At 37.0% G+C, this 21558-nt stretch overlaps 1 protein-coding gene across 3 annotated transcripts in view; it reads right to left on the bottom strand.

Moving 5' to 3' along the window:
* Positions 1-4573: 4573 nt before the first annotated feature.
* The window catches only part of PIR121 (transcription activator), a 65869-nt gene continuing 48884 nt past the window's right edge, over positions 4574-21558 (bottom strand). For all 3 annotated transcript variants that reach the window (XM_077394779.1, XM_077394780.1, XM_077394781.1), the window contains exons 26-31: positions 20019-20106; positions 14394-14521; positions 9724-9931; positions 8094-8266; positions 5920-6141; positions 4574-5009 (exon numbers count right to left, since the gene is read on the bottom strand). In XM_077394779.1, coding sequence (XP_077250894.1) covers positions 4815-5009; positions 5920-6141; positions 8094-8266; positions 9724-9931; positions 14394-14521; positions 20019-20106 — 1014 coding nt within the window. In that variant the 3' untranslated portion in view covers positions 4574-4814. The remainder of the gene's footprint in view (positions 5010-5919; positions 6142-8093; positions 8267-9723; positions 9932-14393; positions 14522-20018; positions 20107-21558) is intronic.

The following is a 21558-nucleotide window of genomic DNA, read 5'->3' as shown; positions in this document are numbered from 1 at the left end:
TGCTAGGGACAATCGCAGAAGGCATTTTACAGATGGACTGCTGCTTGTGAGAGCAGCCACACAGGCTCAGATTTTGTCTTATTCATTTAATTTATATGAGGTAGCTGGCGTCACATGCAACAGCCCATCCGTGAAATGCCTATGCAATGGTCCCTAGCAAATCCCAGAATAGCACATATAAGAACTTGATTGACTGCCTAGGGATTTGCTAGGAAATTCCGCAAAAGCCATTTCTAGGGGCGATGATAAATTCATACGGATAGTTCGCACCACTTTAAAGGAGGGTAAGGCGGCAGACTTTAATGTGAATTTGTCATTGCCCTTTCTTGGCTGACTTTTGCAAAAGAACACAGCCACACGGGTTAACTTTTTAGCAGATTTTGTCTTATTTATTTAATTCATCTGAGGTGGCTGTTCTCTCATGCAACAGTCAGAAACAAAATGGCTTTCCGCAAAGTTGCCTAGCAAACCCAGGTTTTGTTCCAATAATTTAGTACAAGACCTGAAATAATCCTTTTGAAAGTTACGTAGTGTCTGCACTCGCCCTAATTCGCTTTCAGAGGGATTCTTGATTTTTGCCGTATAGGGAGTTTTACATGATATTTTCAGCCCCAATGCAGTACGCATTCGCCCCACTTTTAACGAGATTTGACGTCAAAAAAGCGTTAAGGTTGCAACTTTTCACGTTATAAGTGGGGTGAATGCGTTCTGAAGTGGGGGTGAAAATAACATCGGCCCTTGTAAAACTATGGATTGCTAAAAACGGAATGGCTGAAAAGGACTAAAAACAATTTATTGGTCTAGTAATTAGGAAGGAAAAGACAAGGCTACAAATGACAAAAATGCCCTTTTACAGGGGTTAAATTATTCTGCAATGCCATTAAAATTTATCCAAAATCTCGTTTTCCCAACTGCCGACCGAGATATACGGGAAGGAGTTTGTTGAACCCTCTCATAAGGGCATTTTCGCCATTTGATGGAAACAGGAATTTACTCCTACGCCCTCTTCCTTTTTTATTATGGATTTTTACTGATTAGTCCCTACATGGCAAAACAATTGCTTATTAGTCCCTAAGAAAAGCATATTATCTTATTAGTCTTACTTTTAGAAAATATTTACTAAAAGGTCCATAAAACTCACCTAAGTCAATTTTTTTCGTTAAAAATTTTAATACGGCAAATTTACCCCTGACCCATTTAATCTGTTTTTGCGTTATTTGATTTCCCTTCCATTATTTTCGGAAAAATAACTAGGAAATAAGCAAAATATTATCTCTTCCAATATTCTCTTCGAAAATCTTTCAAAGTTGTTAACGTTTTAGCCCATTTTGACTTTCCTTTGATATTCTCCCTTATTCTTCTCCTCAAATTTCTTACTTTATTCCGACCCTATTTAATATTTTAGAGAGATTTTCAATTTATTCAATTCTGGAAAAGTTAGAAACGAAAAATTTTTCCTAAAATTTCTTACTTTATTCCAACCCTATTTAATATTTTAGAAAGATTTTCAATTTATTTAATTCCTAAAATGATTTTTTTGTTGAAGGATTTTCGAAGAGATTATTTCTTAGTTTTTTTCCGAAAATAATGGAAGTGAAATCGAAAAACGCTAAAACCTATTAAATGGGTTGGGAGGGGTAAATTTGCCATATTAGAATTTTTAATGGAGAAAATTGACGTAGGTGAGTTTTAGGGACCTTTTAGCAAATATTTTCAAAAAGTAGGACTAATAAAATAATATGCTTTTCTTAGGGACTAATAAGCAATTATTTTGCCATGGAGCGACTAATCAGCAAAAATCCCTTTTTATTATGGCAAAACACTTTCCTATAAAGAGGAATGCTAAACTTGTGGGCGCCCTTGCAAAAATGGCTTGAAAGGGTGTCCCCATTGGCTTCACATTACAAAAAATTACAATCATAACTATCATAAATGCAAATTGACCAGTGGGGGCGCTCTTTTACCCCCTTTTTTTTGCAAGGGTGAATCTTGCATTACTCAACTTTTAAAATGCATTGTTTAAGTTTAGGGGAAAACTTTTAAAGCTAGCATTGTTTAAGTTAAGGGCATCTTTGGCACCCAATAAAAAAGAGGGAAATGATATCAACACCGCTATGTTTTTATAAGATGCGCGACGCATCTTGTCGTGTAGTGTTTAAAGGGCTGTCAGGAGAATATTACAGTTCTCAAAAAACTTTTACAAGCCCTCTAAAGACTAAACGATAAGATGCTTTCGCATGTCTTATAACAAGGGTGGAGTGCTGAAATCGATCATTTCCCTAAAAAATTCATGGGATTTTTTCTTACCCAGAGGGAGAGCGGAAGAGCGGCTGGGAGGGGTTCAGATGCCCCTTTCTATCTTCTACATAAAAAAACTTGAAAAAACTATAATTGGACAAGCCCTCATCAGAGAGATGATGTATGGCCTAGAAATGATCAACAATATAAAGCAACTAGGCTGGATTTGTACCGTCAAATTTGGGCAGATCATAAAGGGATGGTTGTTCCTACAAGACTCACCTTGATTTAGTTGAGGGTGGATCTCTTTGTTGTGCACGCGTTCTCTGATATTTGATTGTTGTTGTTTTGGATGAGAAAAAGCTTTAAGATTTTAGAAGGAAGCGTGAATGTTCTGTAGTTGAGTGCCGATGTTAGCTACCGACTGTTGAAGATCGCGGAGAAGCTGACTGTGTTTGTCAACAATTTGTTGAACCACCTGGAGTGCCTGGTCAAGCTCTCTACATGTTGATGCCTTTGTGCTGTTAGAACCTGCTGCCATCTTGAAAAAACAACGTGGGCAATCGCCGGCTCTGATACCAATTGTTAGGATTTCCAAGCCTTGAAGAAGAAAAGAAAAGAGAAAGAAGATAAAAATGTCGCCTAAATTCGAGAGAAGGCGAAACTCTCCCAATTTCTATACAAACAGAACTTTTCTGACTTACAAAACGTAAGGGAATTATTATTTAATAGAGAAATACCTAAAATCTAGCCTAACAAAGTGTAACAAAACTATCTAGGAAAAGAAAGATGATTTTTAAAAAAAAGTGAGATGAAGGAAAGAGAGGAGAGATATTCGGGATCCTAACAAATACTATCCTTAAAATGTCTTCAAACCATTGATTTCTGCACTAATCAATCTTGCGAAAGTTAATTAACTTCAGTGTATGTGCCCATTAACATAAGCTAATGCCATCTTTTATGAAAGTTAATCAACTTCGAATTAACTTTGAAGTTAATTGGCATTAACTTCGAAGTAATTGACATTAATTTCGAAGTTAATGTAAAAAAGAGTTGAGTTTGCAAAAGATCTAGTTGGGTTGGCAAAAGATCGGATCAAGTTGGCAAGATATAAGGTCAAACGGGCAATATATGAGGTCAAGTTGGCAGAACATCGGGTCTAATGGGCAATACCTTGGGTCAATTTTTAAGTAGAAAAAAAAAGAGACATTAAATTTGCAGGAGATGTCTCCCCCATCACATCGAAGATGGTATAGAAAGGTAAAATTATTTCTTACCATTTTTGTCAGTTGTACAACATGTGTCTGAAAGTTTAATTTAAAAATGTGTGTCAACTGAAATTCCCTCCCTATACTTTCCTCAAAATTGAGAGAAAATCAAATACCATTCAAATAAAAGCATGTTATTAAATAAACATAGGCAGCAGGAAGAAGCCCTCTAGTGTTGCAATTGCACCATATGCTTTAACCATCTGTTACAATTTGCAAAAAGGTATTGACAAGTACCCAAAAAGCTTTCACAATCCTTTTACAGCTGGTTAAAGCAATGAGGGACAAGTTGAAAAAGCTTTCAGAACCTATTTACAGCTGGTTAAAGCTTATAGGACAACTTGATTTCATGACTATTATCAAAACATGGTTGTCTATATGATTTGCCATCATTTTTTTCGTAGGTAAGCTAGGGTCAAACCTCAGACCTCATGGTTGAAGACCAAGCCTTAACCATTGAGCTGGAGGCTCAATCCCAAATGGGGGCCTACTTTCTTTTTGGTAGGAAAAGTTGGGATCGAACCCTTGACCTCAAGGTTGAGAACTTGAGATACAAAGCCTCAACCATTTCCCCCAGTTTTTTAGCTGCTCTCTTACATAGGACGAGATAAAAAAATCGTGATTTTTTTATCATGGTAAACAAACATGCCCTAAATAAATATCTCATGTACATGGACCCATTGCAACATGTAGCAGGTGATCAGGTGCACGAATATTGTTGGCCATCACAAATCTGGCCTATTGCCTTTGGCTCCACTCTCAAATGATTCTAGGCCTTTGATCAAGTACGAAGAAAAACCATCCTTAAAATGTCTTCAAGCCATTGATTTTTGCACCACTCAATCTTGCGAACGAGATCTCCGCTGATTGTCAGACCTGGACCCACTAGATCACTCTATGATGACCCATCAGATCAATGGTCCCGATCATCAAGATGTACCACATGTATGCTGAATCATGGTCATTTTTCATTCATCAAGATGAGATCTCTTTAGAATAAATTACTAACTTTTAACTAAAATGCAACATGTCATGGGCTCAGATTATACAATCTAGCTTCCAAGTAGTAGGCTTTCATGTTTCTAAATCTTCACATACAAATGAAACAACAAATCTCATTACAATAACATCTACAGCCTTTTGCATACATTCTCATGGGTCATATTATACTACGCCTCACCAGAGGAGGAGTTTACAGAAGGTGTTCAACATAAATGAACATATTATTGGTTATGAAGCAAGGTTTCCAACTACAGAGAAATAGCTCAGTAAACAAAATATTAGGGGATCGGGTGTTGTGGCTTCAGTTCAGACACCTTTCTGTGGCAAGGTTTCAAATGCAGACACTGTGTTTTCGTACTTAACCCGATGGAGTGGGGCACCACTTTGCTTGATTGCACATGCTACCTTGTCCTCCAGTGGGCAACGCGCCCTCAACATCGAGAACACATGATTGTTCAGCCTTCTTGCTTTCTTCATAGCTTCTACTAGTTTTTCCCACCCCTGTTAGCATAAAAAAAAAATCAATCAGGAACAGCACAAAACATCTAATTTGGAACATAGAGTCGAAACAGTTAGTTGGCAAAGAATCCAAAGAAATCATCATCTGATGTTGAAATGCTTTCTATGTTTGCCTTGCTGTATTTGTTTCACAATCATTTCTAGATATTCTACTGTTCATTTTATATTTTCATCTTGAGATTATGCCAACAAATTGTGAGTCCAAAACCCATTATTGGACTTAAAATTAAACGTAAATTTGAGTCCAATAATTGGTTTTGGATTCACAATTGGTTGGCATAATCTAAAATGAACACGGCCTTGCTTGGCAAAGAATCCAAAAACATAAGATAAAATCATCTGATTTTAAAATGCTTTCTATATTTGCCTTGCTTTCTTTGCTTCACAATCATTTCTAGTTATTCTATTGTACAATTTAGATTTTCATCTTTCCTTAGATAAAGATAGATCAATGGTAGATGCATTTTATTTGTTCTGTTCTTGCCTTTTTCTTGTCAACAATACCAAGGGGCGTGTGTATTGATATTAGCACTACCATGTTTTTGATAATTGCACTGACTCATCTTGTCTTTTATTATTTAAACAGCTGCCAAAGGTTATTACAGTTCTCAAAAAAGCATGTGAAGCCAATTAAAAAAGAAAAGACAAGCAGATATTATGCAATTATCAAGACATAGTAGTGCCAATATCAGCACGCACACACAATATGCATCTACACTTAAATGGATTGATGCAAAAAAGGACATAAAATGCACCTTCACTTAAAAAGCAAAAGGTTAGAAACTAATATACTGCATGATCACTCTAATGGATCTTTTTCTTGCATGGGAGTGAAGTCTTATCACACAACCAAACAGCCAAATCAAAAGAGTTTCAAATCTCATGTTGCTACCTGCACATAAGCAATATTCTTAGTCCGGTCTGATGATACAGGTTGTGTAATTGTTAAACTTTCCACTTCCGCAACATTGAGGAGTTGATAGGAAAAATCGAAGAGCTCAAAGTGGAGCTGTTGACCGAGCAAGTATATTATTGTGCAACCACCCCAAGCTACTGAGTCACCCAATAATTCACGATTGACTGATGCTTCTTGAATGGACTCCTCTAAGTATCCCTGCAAATTCACAAAGTTTCCACAGATTGATCAAAATAGATCATACCTATAATCTTATACAAAACCCATGATAAACCAGGCCAAACCATCAACACTGTTAGTAGCTCATGGGAAGTTATAAAGAGAAATAACTTAGTACATATCTTTCTCGGTGGAATCCCCCTCATATTATACAGATTAGCCACTGACAATGTTACAATTTGGATAAAAATGTTTCAACCTAAATATCAGAATCTAAGCAGTACAAACCAACAATAATACATTTTAGAGATGTTCCATGCATAGCAGAAGAGAGCATCGCATCAGAATGCAAACCAATAGTTACGGTACATTTAAGTGCGATGGAACTTTTCTATGAATTCCTTTAAAAAAATACTCATGCAAGTCAATAAAGAACATACTTGTTCCCTATCAGAATGCAACCCAATAGTGAAAGTATATTTAAGTCTATAGAACTTTCCTATGAATTCTTTTAAAAAAATACTCACGCATGTTAATAAAGAAAATACGTGTTCCCTATCAGAATGAAACCCAATTGTTACAGTACATTTAAGTGCAATGGAACTTTTCTATGAATTCTTACGCATGCATGTCAATAAATAAAATACTTGTTCTTTGCATATTATTTCAAGGACATTTAGATGTTGTATTTATATTCTTTCAAATTATTGCAACTCAATAATGAATAGTGTAGAGAGTTCACTTTCTCAAATCCATAATGCAGCTTCCTATAGAAACTGCCAATACATCATTGTATTGAAATGTGAATGCACATAGGGTGGAACAGATAATAACGAATTCATGCACCTCATTCGCTTGGTCGTATTTTTATTTTTTTTGAAAATTGACATATTTCATTAATATTAAGCTAGCATTCGGGACCAGGGGTCCCATCCTGCGATACAATATGTTAAAGATAAAGTGCTAGCACGGGCATACCCGAAACCAACTAGTAGGCATAGAGAACCAATACAAAAACAATTACCCAAAACCTCCTCCTTTCATCCTATCAAGAGCCAATATTCATTATAAGATCAAAAGTGTCTTGTATACACTTCGCCTGTGTCCTTCTAAGAGTACGATTGAAGCTCCAAGATGAAAAATAACGGGAAAAAGCATCCTGGAAGAAAATCAAGGCGAAAGACAGAGTCTCTCAAGCCAAGACTAATGGATTGTAAGCTTCTGGTTAGTCAAGAACTTCCACTTGCTATTTGCAACGTCAACTGTCTTGGATAATCGTCAAGAATAGATCACCATCATCAAGCATACTTAGAATCATCTAAAACAATTATAAGACCAAAACACATGTATAGATATCCTAATGACCTAGAACTGTAGGATGTAGCTTTTGGAATGGGTTTGTGATTGGTGTAAAGAGCGCTAGTAATGACATTGATGAAGTTTCAAAATCAATGAAAACAGTTGGTCAGAGAAACCCACAGAACCTTACCCACACCACTTCATATCCATATATAGAAGGTTAGGCTTACCGAAACATAAAAAAACTTATTGAATCCAACTGATACATCTGCGTCCTCCAACCCACCCACACACACTCTCCATGTGCGCGCACATATATGAGGGGAGTGAATCCAGATAGACACTTGAGCTTCTAGGAAATAAGATCAAAGAAAGAAATAAGGCACTGCATTTTTTTGCTCGGTAGCTGGTCCAGCTCAACTTTTTCTGATTTTTTCTTCTCTCTGAAAAGGGACCAGCTTAATTGTTAACTTTTCAAGAATTATTTCCATAATTCATTTGAAAGACAATATTTTGTCTGGATGTCATTCATATGTTGATAACCTAAACTTTTACTGAAGTTCTGAGCATATTACTTATCCTTCCTATTTGTTTGATAACTAGAAAAGATTGTTCACTATAAAAATATGATATCAGTTCTTAGAACAATGGACAATGTCATAATTAAAGAGGAACTCAAGGTTGCTGCTTACAAATTGGAGGCCACTGAAAACACGATAGAAGTCCTTTGAAGTTGTGATGTCAATGAACCCAGTCTTTGGAGCTGCATTCCATTTACTACGGTATCTATCCAATGCAGCACTAGTAAAAGCAAGAGTGTATTCAAGTACACTTCCTGTATGCATGTTGGCTTTGTACAGAAGACCTGCAGAAGGAAAATAAATGATATTTCCTTCCATAAATGAATTATGAAGCAAAAACTGAAGAATTACAACTAAAAAAAATACGATACATTTCAAAAAAAAAACAAAAAACAAAAGAAGATACTAATAAGACAGTGACTTTATTTGAAGGGATTGAGCGAGCCTCTAGTTCAATGGTCAGGGCTTTGTTCTTCAACCCAGAGGTCGGAGGTTCAATCCCAGCTTACCTACCAAAAAAGTGATTTTATTTGCACTAAATGACTAGCACACATTTTTAGGCTGACAAAACAAGAAAAGATATCAAATTAGAAATGTCATAAGAAAATCCAAAGGCACAAATCATATTTCATTAAGGCAGCTACTGATTACATGCAAGATACAAAGTCCATGTACAGTTACCTGCACGGTTAAGGTTGTGTTAGACACTGGAGAAAAATGTGAACAATGAATAATTATTGGAAGCACTGAGTGCACCGTTTTATACATTTCCAGGTTTCCAAATAATACACACTGAAAATAAAGTTCTGTCATCCCTCCTGAAAATATGAATCTATGGCTCTCCCGTTTTTCAAAAGTTCGAAGTTCAGATAAGGAATCCAAGAACAATGCACATGCGCACATAAATTAAAATGATACATTTCTAAGAACAGGTACACAGCAAAATGTCACTATCCAGTTAATCCGTTCGAGTTAGACAACAGGCACAAATAAAAAACATAAATACGAATGTAGTTACTTGTATCTATATTCATAATATATAAAGGGGGTGTGTTCCCGTGATCACACTCCCAACAGGGAGGACCAAGATACTGAGTCGTGTGATACATGCTTCCTGAATGAATCCATGGATTCGTAATTCAAGAGAGGGTTTGCCACCATAAGTGGGCAGATAAGAGTCATCTGAATAAGATAATTTTGTTGAAAGAATGTGATATGCAAGCAAATGTTCAACAAGGGTTTGTTTAAATACTTCAATTAGTTGTGATCTAAATCTGTTTAATTTTTTTCGAGTGCCAATATTACTTTCAGTTCATTGACAAGTAGCGAATCTTGAGAGGCCGAAATTTCGATGTCAGATGAGGCTGAAGCCAAAATTTTAATCCTTGCTCTCAAGATTCGCTCCGTTAAAAAAATTCAGAAATTTCCAAATTATTAGCCAAAATTTCAGCTAAAATTTGGAAATTCCAGGGGAAATTTTTTTAAAAAATTGCCCAAAATTTTGGATGATTTCGGACGGAATTCGGGACCGACACTGAATCAAGGTACTTTCGGTGTCGGATTCCGGGCCGAAATCCGAAATTTCGGAATTTCAGAATTTCAACCGAAATTTTGGACCATGCTTGAGATAATGAGTATAGGAACAATCTAATTTCCATCTTATATCGGCATTTAACTGTACAAATATCGATTCCATTGCGTGTAAGAAAAAATTGACGATATATGAAAAGGCACCAAGTACCAGCAGCTTCTGCTTGTTTTGATATGGTGAAGAAAGACGATGGACTAGTGCATCGGGGGTATGACGCAATTGCAGCTGTGGCAGATTTGAATAGGCTGACAAGGGGACTGTCTCTGACATCCTGAACTTGTTCTACTTGTTCATCAGTCCCAGGAACCAACCCCAACCATGAGGCAATCTGCATGAATTGTGTTGTTTCAGTTTCTCTCTGTTGCACATGAAAAATTACATGTCAGAATCCAGCAAATTGAAATATGAAATTGATACATTTTGGAATCAGTAGCAAACGTGTTACAGTAAATGCAAGCTGGAAAACTTCTGAGTTTTGAGTTCCATGCAACACTGTCCAGATAAGAAACCATCACCATTCACCAACTGTTTTTTTTAAAATGGACTTGGGACCGAAACGGAAATTTACTGAGGATTTCCCAAATTTCGGCCGAAATATCGGGATTTCAGCCAAGGCCGAAACCGAAATTTAAATACATGATGGTAACTTGGTAAGCACCTTCTTTGAAAATCAAGATAGATGGAATAAATTGAAAATGGAACATTTTGATGGGGCAATTTATATTTTTCAATTTAGCTTTTTGTTGATATTGCACAATTACTTTCAATTGTTTATTGAGCTCAGACAATGTATGATTCTAATGCCATCTATCATTTCTCATGCTGTACACAAAAGCATAATATGAGAAAGGTCCCAAAAGAACACAAAGCAGGGTAATATGATGGCTGCTTAAAAGGTTACTGTTGAGAATGGTCATGTGGTTATTAAGTTATGTGTGAGAGGGATATTTATGTCTTTCCACATACAGACAATATATATATATATATATATATATATATATATATATATATATATATATATATATATATATATGAGGAAACTGTTGGTGAGCTTAAGCTCACCAAACTTATGGTGAGCTAGCTTGCCCAATCACATGGGTCCCACATTTTGGGGAGTGATCCAAACCATTCATTTGCAAGGCCTTATCATAGATAGGGTGTGTACCAAAAATCAGCTCCATAGGATCATCCTAACCCCTCCATTTGTGCGTGAGAGGTGATACACGACTCTCACAGCCGCAGACTTTCTCCCATATGTTTCTCCATCTCTCTCTTTCTCTTCAATATTCAATGTTGTATTTAACATGGTATCAGAGCCAAAGGTCTCGAGTTCAAACCTCCCGGATAGCAAAAAAACAACATGCGATGGTCGGCCCAAAGTGGGACCACATGTGCCACGTGTTTGCCAAGTGGGCCACACGTGCAGGAGAGTGTTAAAGTATAAATGACAAATAACACCTTTCTCCAATAGCTTAAGCTTCTGGAGAAGTTGGTAAGTTAACAGTTACTAACATTGTGTTGGGTCCACTGTTGGAATGGGTAGAAAACTTTTAAATGGCCAGATGAAAAGCCTCTTTATAAATGACAGCACATCCTGCTTGTAAACATTTGTAGAGCTTTCTTCCAGCCACATCATCTTGACATGGTGGAGAAGGTATCATGTCATGGAGTTGGGCAATTGCATTGCTGCATAAATATTTGAATTCTAGAGATATTCATCAACCCTCACATAGTAGAACTTCCTGATATGTCATTTGAAGTAGAATTCCTTGCAAGACATTTTTTAAATAGAATGAAGACGATTATTTGTTTCTAATTAAAAATATGAGAAATTCTAGCGAAATCACCCAAAAAAAGCACATTAGAAAAATATGGGTACCAAAAGAGAGTAGTCAACGAAATTAAGTTGAACTTAACTACAATATATAAAGAGAAAATCAAGATATAGTTCCAATAAGCGTGATAGAGACAAGATCAACAATGGAGGGAATATAAGGATGGATTCTTGGTATTCATGTAGGAGAAAAGTAAGTAGTTTGTTTTCTCTTTTTGGTACAGGGAGATCTGTTGCTTTGTGAGGAAACCATAGGGAGACCTTTCTTCAAACGAGAGAGAGAGAGAGAGAGAGAGAGAGAGAGAGCTTGGTGTGGAAAGCATAGGGAGACCTTTCTTCAAGCTATAGACACTCCATTTTGGCTAGCTCCCATCACCCAAAGATGATCTTGACCCTTGGAAAATACCTTAGATTGAACTAAGGGCTAGGGCTGACCCATTGAAATTACTCGATTACCCTTGGTTCTACACAAAAGGAAGCGCCCACCTAGGTCGAACTTTTTTTTTGATGACATAGGGTATCCCCACCCCATTTTAGGGCGGGACTAATCCCTATGGATGCACGCAATCACCTATAAACCACGCGCATCGGGATACTACGGGGGGATTTGAACTTGCATCACCGGGGAGCATACCCATGATTTTAAGCAGAAGAGACACCCGTCCGGGTTCACCTGGGTGGAACTTCATCATTCCCAATTTAACCCAAGAAATATTAGTTTCCTTAAAAATGCCCTAACCCCCCTCCCATTTTCCATATACAAAGAAAAATACCAAAGCCCCTACTAGTGGCCCGGGAAAACTTCCGGTTTTTTAGAGTTTTTTGGGCCAAAGCCTTATGCCCTGTTTGGTTGCTGGGATTTTATTGGAAGTAGTCAAAGGGGGAGGTGACAAGCATGGAAGTTGTGTAGGCTTGTTTAGGGGAGAAGAGTGGTAGTCAAAAGGAAAAAAGCGATAAGGTGTTTGGTTGCTAGGAGAGGCGTGGAAATATTCGGGTGTCATTATCAAAATAGGTTGTGGAAGAGAGAGACAGAAAGGAAAAAGGCAATGATTATATCGGACAAACAAATTCCACTCTTCTTCTCACAAAAAAACTCCAAAAAGGAGGTTTGCCATTGGAATTTTAGTAGAGGGGACAACTCCCGCCACATCAGCGCCACCTAAGAAAAAGTGTAATGATGATGTCTCCTCAATGTCTTGAAGTCAAATGGAATTTGAGCTCAAATTTGACAACCAAATAACATTTGGCCTTCCATATCCCATAAAATGCCCAGCCTTCTTCCACCTTTTTTGCAACCAAACAGGGCATTAGGGTATTGGACCGAGGGTCAGGCTTGACTATGTTGGCACAGGCCCAACTCCCAAGAAAGTTTTTAGACTTGCTCGTTTGGATCCAAAGCCAATAATGGTTGGCTTCGAGAAATGATGGCCTTCAAGCCTGTTATGGGGAAGCTGTCACTATAGCTTGGGTTGTTGATGAAGTTTCATTGCAGATTTTCATACTGATTTGCAATCTACAAGCAAGCCAATGAAGTTCATTGCTGAAAGTCATGGACTGGTGATGGCCCATGCTGAGACTGATTGCCCAAAAGCTTGAGACTAGAATTGTGAACGCTAGTGCTTTGTTGGGTAGAGAAGTCCCTAAAAGAAGCCTGGAAGGCCTCATCGGAAGAAGGTTTTTCAGGTGAATCCCTTGAGCACAATGATCTTAGAATTTGTTTGGAGAATTCTAGAATCGAGAATGCTAGTGCCTTGTTGGGTGGAGAAGTTCATAAAGGAAGGGTGGAAGGCCTCACCAGAAGAAGGTTTTTCAGGTGAATCCCTTGAGCATCAGTCCATCCTTCTTGCCAATGCTTCATGCCGGTAAGCGATCTACTTCATTTTCTACTATTAGGTGTATGCATATCACTTCTCTAAACCTTTTTTTTAATTTTATGGAGGCCATTGATAAAGGGAAAACAAAAGTGTCGAGTGAGATTCCCCAATTACCCAATTTCAATATGTAAATATGATGATTTGTTGGGGGGATCTTTATCACCCTTCTCCTTCCTCTTACTTCGATGGGTCAATCTAAAGCTTTTCACATTGGCTGACTGTGATATTAACTATTAAGTCTCCTAATGCCAAGGTCATTAGTGAAAGGGCATCTAAACTCGATGTTGTTCCAAAAGATAGTTTGACAGCTTCTTTATCTAGTACAATTGAGAAAGTAGCTAAGGCAATTAAAAGGTCCCTAGGAAGCTAATTAACTTGCCACGGGTATAAATTATGATTCCAAGACTAAATCGAAGTCTAAGGGTAGAGGCATGTCATTTTAGTTCCCCGTGAAGATCTTATCTTGGAACGTTAGAGCCCTTATGGGTCCTAATAGCCACGTTGTAAATCTTGTGTTTTCTTGCTTTGTGCTTAGTGTTTCTTAGATCTCATCTTATTGTTAGCTACACATCATGTTTGATCATGTTTTGAGAGATTAGATACATATCAGTTATCAACAATTTACAATTTACATTTCACTAATGATTGACATCATATTGGAGAAACTATATGTTGAGGTAACATAGCCATAGAATAACTCATGGCCTATCCAACATTGATCAAGTGAAAAAAGAAGATGAGCACGTGAACTACATGCCAGTTAATGTGACATGAATAAAAATCCAAGGTATCAAGACGCCATGTGCATAAAAGATGTTACCATTAATCAACAACAAAAGAAATAGCTGTGCTCAACCAAATCGACGAAATTACCTAGATACAACCAAAACATTTGAGCACAAAAGACAGGAAATGAAGAAGTCACAAAAGAAAGCATTACAAGTTTGTTCAACACCTATAATAAGTATAGCAGATAATGCAGTTGTGCAACACTTACATGTTTTAATACAACAGTCCCTAGCCAATATTAATATCCATAGTCGTAATTTCTTAAGAAAAATGTACATATTGATCAAAGGTGGACATTTAAAAAAAGAAATCATTTGGCTCACCATAACAATGTCAAGAAGCCCCATCCAGTATAATATACTTCCTATTTCCTTCAGGCCATGAATAATCTCTGTTTTGAGTTCTGATTTTGATCCCCAGTTTAGTTGCTCTCGAACAAATTTTTGACAACCTGTACAAAAAATTACATAAAATAAGTCTCATTACTAATCAAAATAACATATCTATAATGAGACACTATAGAAGTTAAAATTCATTGAGAGATTTATGCTAGGAAGCACGGGTACTCTCCCGGGGCTCCCGCACCCGCACCCGACACGTATGGGGTGCGGGTACGCCCCGGGTACGTCCGGGGTACGTACCCCATTTATTTAAAAAAAAAAAAAAAGTAGTTTTGGCGGTTGGGTGCGTGTCGGGTGCGCACCACGCGTACCCGACACGTCCTGCTTCTTCCTGCTGCTTCTCTTTACTCTCCTGTACTTCTCTCTACTTTCCTGTACTCGGCATTTACATGTAAACCATTTAAGTAAATGTCATTTACTTAAGATTTACATGTAAATAACGGAATACCCCCCTTTTGGATTTATTAAAAATAGTTTCAACACCCAAATCTAAAAGGAAAAAAAGTCAACTCTCCAGTTCTAGTACAAAATTCAAAGAAAAAGAGTCGGGTCAAAATTTTAACTTTCTTAACTTCCAAACGGTGGGGTATTTTTCAAATTTTAAAAATTCATAAAATCTATTTTGTCCAAACATTATTAAATCCCAAAAGTCCGGTAAAAAAAATCTCATAATTTGGTCTCTAAAAATTATTCATCTTGTCAGGCACTGGTCAACACAGTGGTCAACACACTAGTGATAGACTTTTTGATGTATTGATGCCTCATGTTATGAAATATGGAACTTAATCACTTATGAAATGAAGAGTAATATTAGAATTTTCCATTTTGGTGATGTTATTGTTATTTGATTGCTCTACATTTTTTTTTTAAATTTTTATAAATATATAATAAAATATTAAAATATATTATTATATTCGGCGTACCCGAACGTATCCGCACCCGGCTTTTTTGGCAAATCACGTACCCTTGTCGTGTCGTACCCGCACCCCATACCCGTACCCGTGCTTCATAGGATTTATGTAATTTAAGGATCTATGTGATTTTAAGTGTCTGAGTTCTAAACTCTCTGCTATACTCTTCCAAATTCTAGTCTGGGCCAAAATTAGTCATTTGATGAGGTACATCATGAATGGTATAAAGATATCGGACAAAAGAACATAAAGTGCTTGTGACACATTCGGAATGATAGACTTGCCTAATGGAAGTGAAATTGCAAAATTATTACAAATATAAGTGTTATTAGTACCCACTCTATACTTTAATATGAAGAATATATATCCTTGGTAATCAAGCATAGGACATAGTAACAAACCTCTTACATGAGACTCCCTACAATAAATAAATCTAGGTAATCGTGACAGTAACCATAGCAAAATATTGGAAAATTATTATGCACAAATGTCCTTGGAATTTGGTGTCTCTTCTATTAGGAAGCTCAGTGATTTCATTTCATTTATTTTTCTGATAGGTAAAAAGGAAATTTCTTTTCATTTATTCTTTGAAGATTATTTAGTCATATACCTGGACACTTATCATAAATATAGTTTCTGATTCAAAGTAACATCCTCTCAAACTTTAATAGCATCAAACTGGCTTGTATTGAAGAAATGATGGTTTTAAATTTTGGTCAAAACATTTGGTTTCGGCTGGAATATTTTGATTTCAGCTGCTACTGAAACAAAATCCACTTGGATTCAGAAAAGTAGAGATTTCACCTGAAATTTCGGGTTTCCATTAATGTATCGGTTGAAATATGCGAAACACGCAACTTTTTAGATAAAAAAGCAAAGTTTTTGTCAAAATGTCAACATTTCGACAAAAGACATGACAAAAGTCAACTCCACTTGCAGAAAAGAGGAGAACGAGATTCCTTCAATTAAAAAAAAGGGCAGGCCAGTGCATGAGGCTCCCGCACTGGGATTCCTTTAATTAATTTTTAAAAAACAACAAAAAATAAAAAGAAAACCCATTGGTGAAGAATCTTACCTCGATTTCGGCCGTGATTTCATACCAAAATGTTTTCGTGATTTTACAAGATTTTGGCTGGAATTTCGAACCGAAACCGAAATGTGTCTACTTCGCTGATGACCGAAACCGAAAGAGATTCAAAAAAAAGAATTATTCAGTTAAAAAAAGATTCATTTTAATTAGCCTCTTCAAGATTTGAAGAATAGCAATCTTCCTGCATAGATTGGCATTCCAATACCTATATAACAGATCCAGATGCAGATCTAGACCCAAGTTCTCATTGCATTGTACTTTCTTACCATTTCTTATCTACTTTCCTAGACATTCTCATTGATTACAACTTTGGTCCTTTTCGCTGTCCATTCTTCAATTATCTTTCATAGCACATCGTGATTCATTATATGGTTTAGTTGGACATTTTGTTCTTTTCTACCCCTTTGGCTCTTACATTTCCCATCTAATGATATGAAATCCATCAAAGAAAATTTGTAGTTGCCAGAATCCTAAGGCCCTATGGAGGCAGGCAAGAGTAAAGAATAACACATGAAGATGCATAGTGGCAAAATTTTAATTAAGTTTAGATGGCATCCTTGTAATTTGAGTGTGTAATGAGGGCTGTAGTGAGGGTACATATGTAGATATGGGGGGACAAAGGAGGACAATGTGTTGGGACTTGGGATTGTAGGGACCAAGTACACATGGCAAGTGGCCATGTGCAAGCTAGTGGAGACCGAGGACACTCATCACTAGCTCAATGCTCAACGGCTCAACGCTTAGCTAGTTGACAAGTGGAAGGTGAGGATTAGCCATGAGGATACTTGTCACAACCTCATGGCTCCATCCTTCAGGAAGTGACAAGTGTGCCTTGACTACTCCCTTGGGGAATTTCATCGTAGGATAGGAGGAAAATGGAGGGGAATTAGTCGTGATAGCTCCCGGTAAGTGTAAGGGCTCTACTCTCCTGTGAAACAATAAGTTATTCCAAAAGCTTAAGCTGTTAGAGATGGTGTTATTTAATCATTTATACTTCAACATTCCCCCTCATTTGTGACCCCTCTTTTTGGGTTGGCATTACACGTGTACTATGATAACAAGGAGTTGTGAATTTTGAACCCAGGATCTTTGCTCTGATACCATGTGAAACAACCAGTTACTCCAAAAGCTTAATCTGTTAGAGATGGTGTTATTTAACCATTTATACTTCAACAGATTTCAATAGTAGAATCTTTTTCCCTCTCCAAAAAAATTGCCTATCATCTGCTTTTTGCTGATTACCAAAAAAATCAGTAGGTATTGTCACCCATTAGGTAGTAGGTACTTGATCATGTGAATGAAAGAGGAGGTATAATCTGAGTTAGCAACTAAGTTATAAATTCCGTTTCGTTCACTGTTTCGTTCACTGTTTCGTTTTGGCTACTGGAACGGAACGTTTCAGTGTTTCGTCCGTTTCGTTCGGCATTTCGTTCAAAACTTTTCATTCTGCTACGACGAGGGAATTTTTTTTTAATTGTTAAAAATATGAAAAAAAAAATACAAAAAATCAGAAATTGTGAGAAAAATAGAAGAAACAATTAATTGAACAAAATATGTAGAAGATCCAACATTTACTTAGGAAAATCATTATCAGCTAAAATGCCTGTGTTGACCAGCATGTTGACCAGTGTGTTGAAGAGTGCCTGTCAAGATGAAAAAAATTTAGAGACCAAATTATGAGACTTTTTTTACCAGACTTTTGGGATTTAATAATATTTGGACATGATAGATTTTATGAATTTTTAAAATTAGAAAAATGCCCCATCGTTTGGAAGTTAGGATTTTGACCTGACCTATTTTTCGCATTTGGTACTAGAGGAAAGTTGACTTTTTATCCTTTTAGGTATTCCCTTATTTACATGTAAATCTTAAGTAAATGGACAATAAAAATATAAACAGGAAGCAGAAACAGGGAGAAGAAGAAACAGGAAGAGATGAAAAACAAAACAGGAATTGTGGAATTTCGGACAAAACAACAAATTCTGCCTGTTTCGTCCGGAATTCCGGATTCCGGTGGAATTCCGGCTAGAACGACCGGAATGGACAGGAATTCTGACCGGAACGGCATATATGGCCGTTCCGTTCCAGATTCCGGCCCGGAACATGAATTCCGGTCCATTCCGGCAGGAACGGAACGGAATTTATAACTATGGTTAGCAACGAAGAGAAACATATTATCCTATACCCTATCTAATGTCCAACACATCTGTTTCGAGAAGATATGGATACTGATAAAGATCCCCAAAAGGTTGATGTTTTGGTTGGTGAATTTGAGTAGCTCCTGCCATGGATGCATGCTTCTTTTGTATGCAGCATAGCATTGAGAAGGGCCTTGGATGTCTAGTGCTTCATCTAAACCTCAAAACAACAGATGAGAGAGAGGGAGCCACTATAGCTTCAACCACCGACTCCACAAATGCAGAGGGCAGTCACCTTTCAACTGAACACTATACTATGACAGCAATCTCCACAACCAGCACTGATTATTTAGAGCAAAGGTATTCTCACCACAGCACCACCTACGGGTGTCTGAGTACCAACTGAGGTATACATGACGGCAATGCGACAGGAGCACATTTGCTTCAGATGTCGAGGTTCGTGGTCGCTGGGACACACATGTGCTCCAATACAATTCAATTTACTGAGGTTCAAAATGAAGAGGACGATAGGGTAGTCATTGATATTCCAGAGGGCACCGGAAGCAGAGAGATGGTTGGCAAATCCAGAGCGTTGCATGATCAGCCAGTGTTCCAGGACATCGTGAAAATAGATCCCATATTCTTCCATTGTCACATTGGGCCCTGAGATTTGTTAACAGGTGTAATGATTATGTTTATACGAAATTACCCAGAAAATATCTAAATTCTAAAACTGACAGTCAACAAATATAACTTGTGGAGTTAAATACGGAATCAATAGGGGGTCATGGAAGACGTAGCCAATGGTGGATGTGGGAGCAAGTTCCAATGCAGAAGTGTCACCTGGAAAAATATCCTTGCTACCAAGTGTAAAACTATCATGGACGACTTTATTTTTTCAGCTGTCCCACTTTAGAGTAAGAACTCATGAACTGAATCATTAAGCACACACCACCAAATATGCATCCAAATTCAAACATGAAATAATTCCACAACCATCGTAGCAAACAATATTATAGAACATCAGAAAATAAACAAGTTGTGGAGCATCAATATTTTAAATGAAAAAAATGAACTTACATTCAAACCCACCACACCATAATAAATTTCGCCTTCCCTATTGCTTTTCAAGGTACTGAATACAATGAGGGATGCTTTCATCATAAGTAGCCCAAAACTGTTCCTTGGATGTAATTTCCATTTAATTATATCATAATTCTGTGGAGCTGATCAATTTTCAGGGGCACCTCATTGATAATCTAGTCTCTAGAGTAAAATATTGCATCATATGGTGGCTAAACTACTATGGTAAGGGAAATAAATGCAGCATCATAAATTGTATTAGCACATTCAATGTTCAAATGTTGAGAGATTTAGTTCAAGAACTTAATTTCTAATACTTAAGTACCTGCAACACCTCCATCAAATGGAAGCAATCCGACAGATTTTGGCAATGCTTCTTGCAATCCTGTAACCTTTGGTTCAAGTGCTGTAATCTGAAACGGTTCATATAATACAACACATCTCAGTTACACATTTCTACTATTGGACATGTAAAAAAAGAAGCATAATATAGAACCATGGTTATCCTAATCATAGTTTTAAATTTCATCTGCAATCCGAAATTTCGGATTTCGGTTGGGACCCAAACTTTCGGAAATTTCAGCCCAAATTTTGATAAATTCAATTTTTTTTTAAATATAATTTTTTTATGAAATTTCCAAAATGATTAATTAATTGTTTTTTAGCGGATTTCAGCTGAACTTTCGGGATTTCGGCCAAAATTTCGGTTCCAGTCAAGGCCGGAATTGGGACTGAAACCGAAATTTAAATCCATGATCCTAGTGCCGCATTTTTTTTGGTTAAAATATTATGATACACTGTTTAACTTTTATGCTGCTCTTTAACTGATAACAGGGCATGAATAATGGTTATCATTCTAATTATGCTCCAGAGTAAGTCAACATTGTGATTGTTGGAAAAGTTGCCTCGTTTCCCACCATCAGTTACCCAAAATAACTAGGTGGCTTAGTTGTAGAGGGAAACCAAAATAGGAATGACGTTTTGGTTAAATTTGTTAAAATCTACGATTAAATAAGCTTCAAAAATGCCACGAGCCAGTGTGGCGGCTACAAAATGTGAGAGTAAATGCTTGAGAGAGAGAGCGAGAGAGTTCTCTTGGGGTTTTTTCTCAGTTCCTTGGGTTTTCTCTCGGGTTATTCTTGAGTACAGAAGACGAGAGAAAAGGTAGCGGTTTGCGGGTCTGCAGGTTAATCCCATTGTAATCCCTATATTTTGTTTGCTCACGATGGGAGATCATGTGAGAACACATGGATGTAGGCATCTTGGCCAAACCATGTAAAATCTTGGTGTGTGCATCTTGTGACTTGTTCATTTATACTTCTCCGTTTCCGCTTCCCGCATCACGTACTCGCTTCCCACACTGGCAACTATGGTCAAGACCATACTTGAACCTGTCCTATCCATGTAGTGATCGATCATTAGGTAAATTTCCATTGATATTTAATAGGCAATCCATTCTCATTGGAATGCTAACCTATGTTAATAGGATACCTGTAGAACTTCCCTCGCTAATTCTCCATGTTTCATTAATATTCTATATCACATCATGGTGAATGGAAGACTAAGAACAAGCAGTTAGGCTACAGGTAGAAGTTCCTTGCTTATCACATCATGGCGAATTGATGACTAAGAATAGGAAGGATGTAACATTTAGCACTAAAATAAAAGAAACCTTGTATGAATAACAATGAGTGCAGGTAATATTAGTAAAAGTTATCTAGAAAATGTTAAATATAACTATAAACAAGCAATGCATAAAAAATAGAACAGAGATTAATTTGAACATAATTTATCAAACTAAAACATTATAATGTAAATAGAAACTGTAATCCGGCTTCATATCCCTTATCTCCGTCGATTAACTT

This window comes from Tasmannia lanceolata, unplaced genomic scaffold (assembly GCF_043159265.1).
Source record: "Tasmannia lanceolata isolate RefF3 unplaced genomic scaffold, GAP_Taslan_0.1 ptg000013l, whole genome shotgun sequence".
Taxonomy (NCBI): Eukaryota; Viridiplantae; Streptophyta; class Magnoliopsida; order Canellales; family Winteraceae; genus Tasmannia; species Tasmannia lanceolata.
This window is presented reverse-complemented; position numbering and strand designations above follow the sequence as displayed.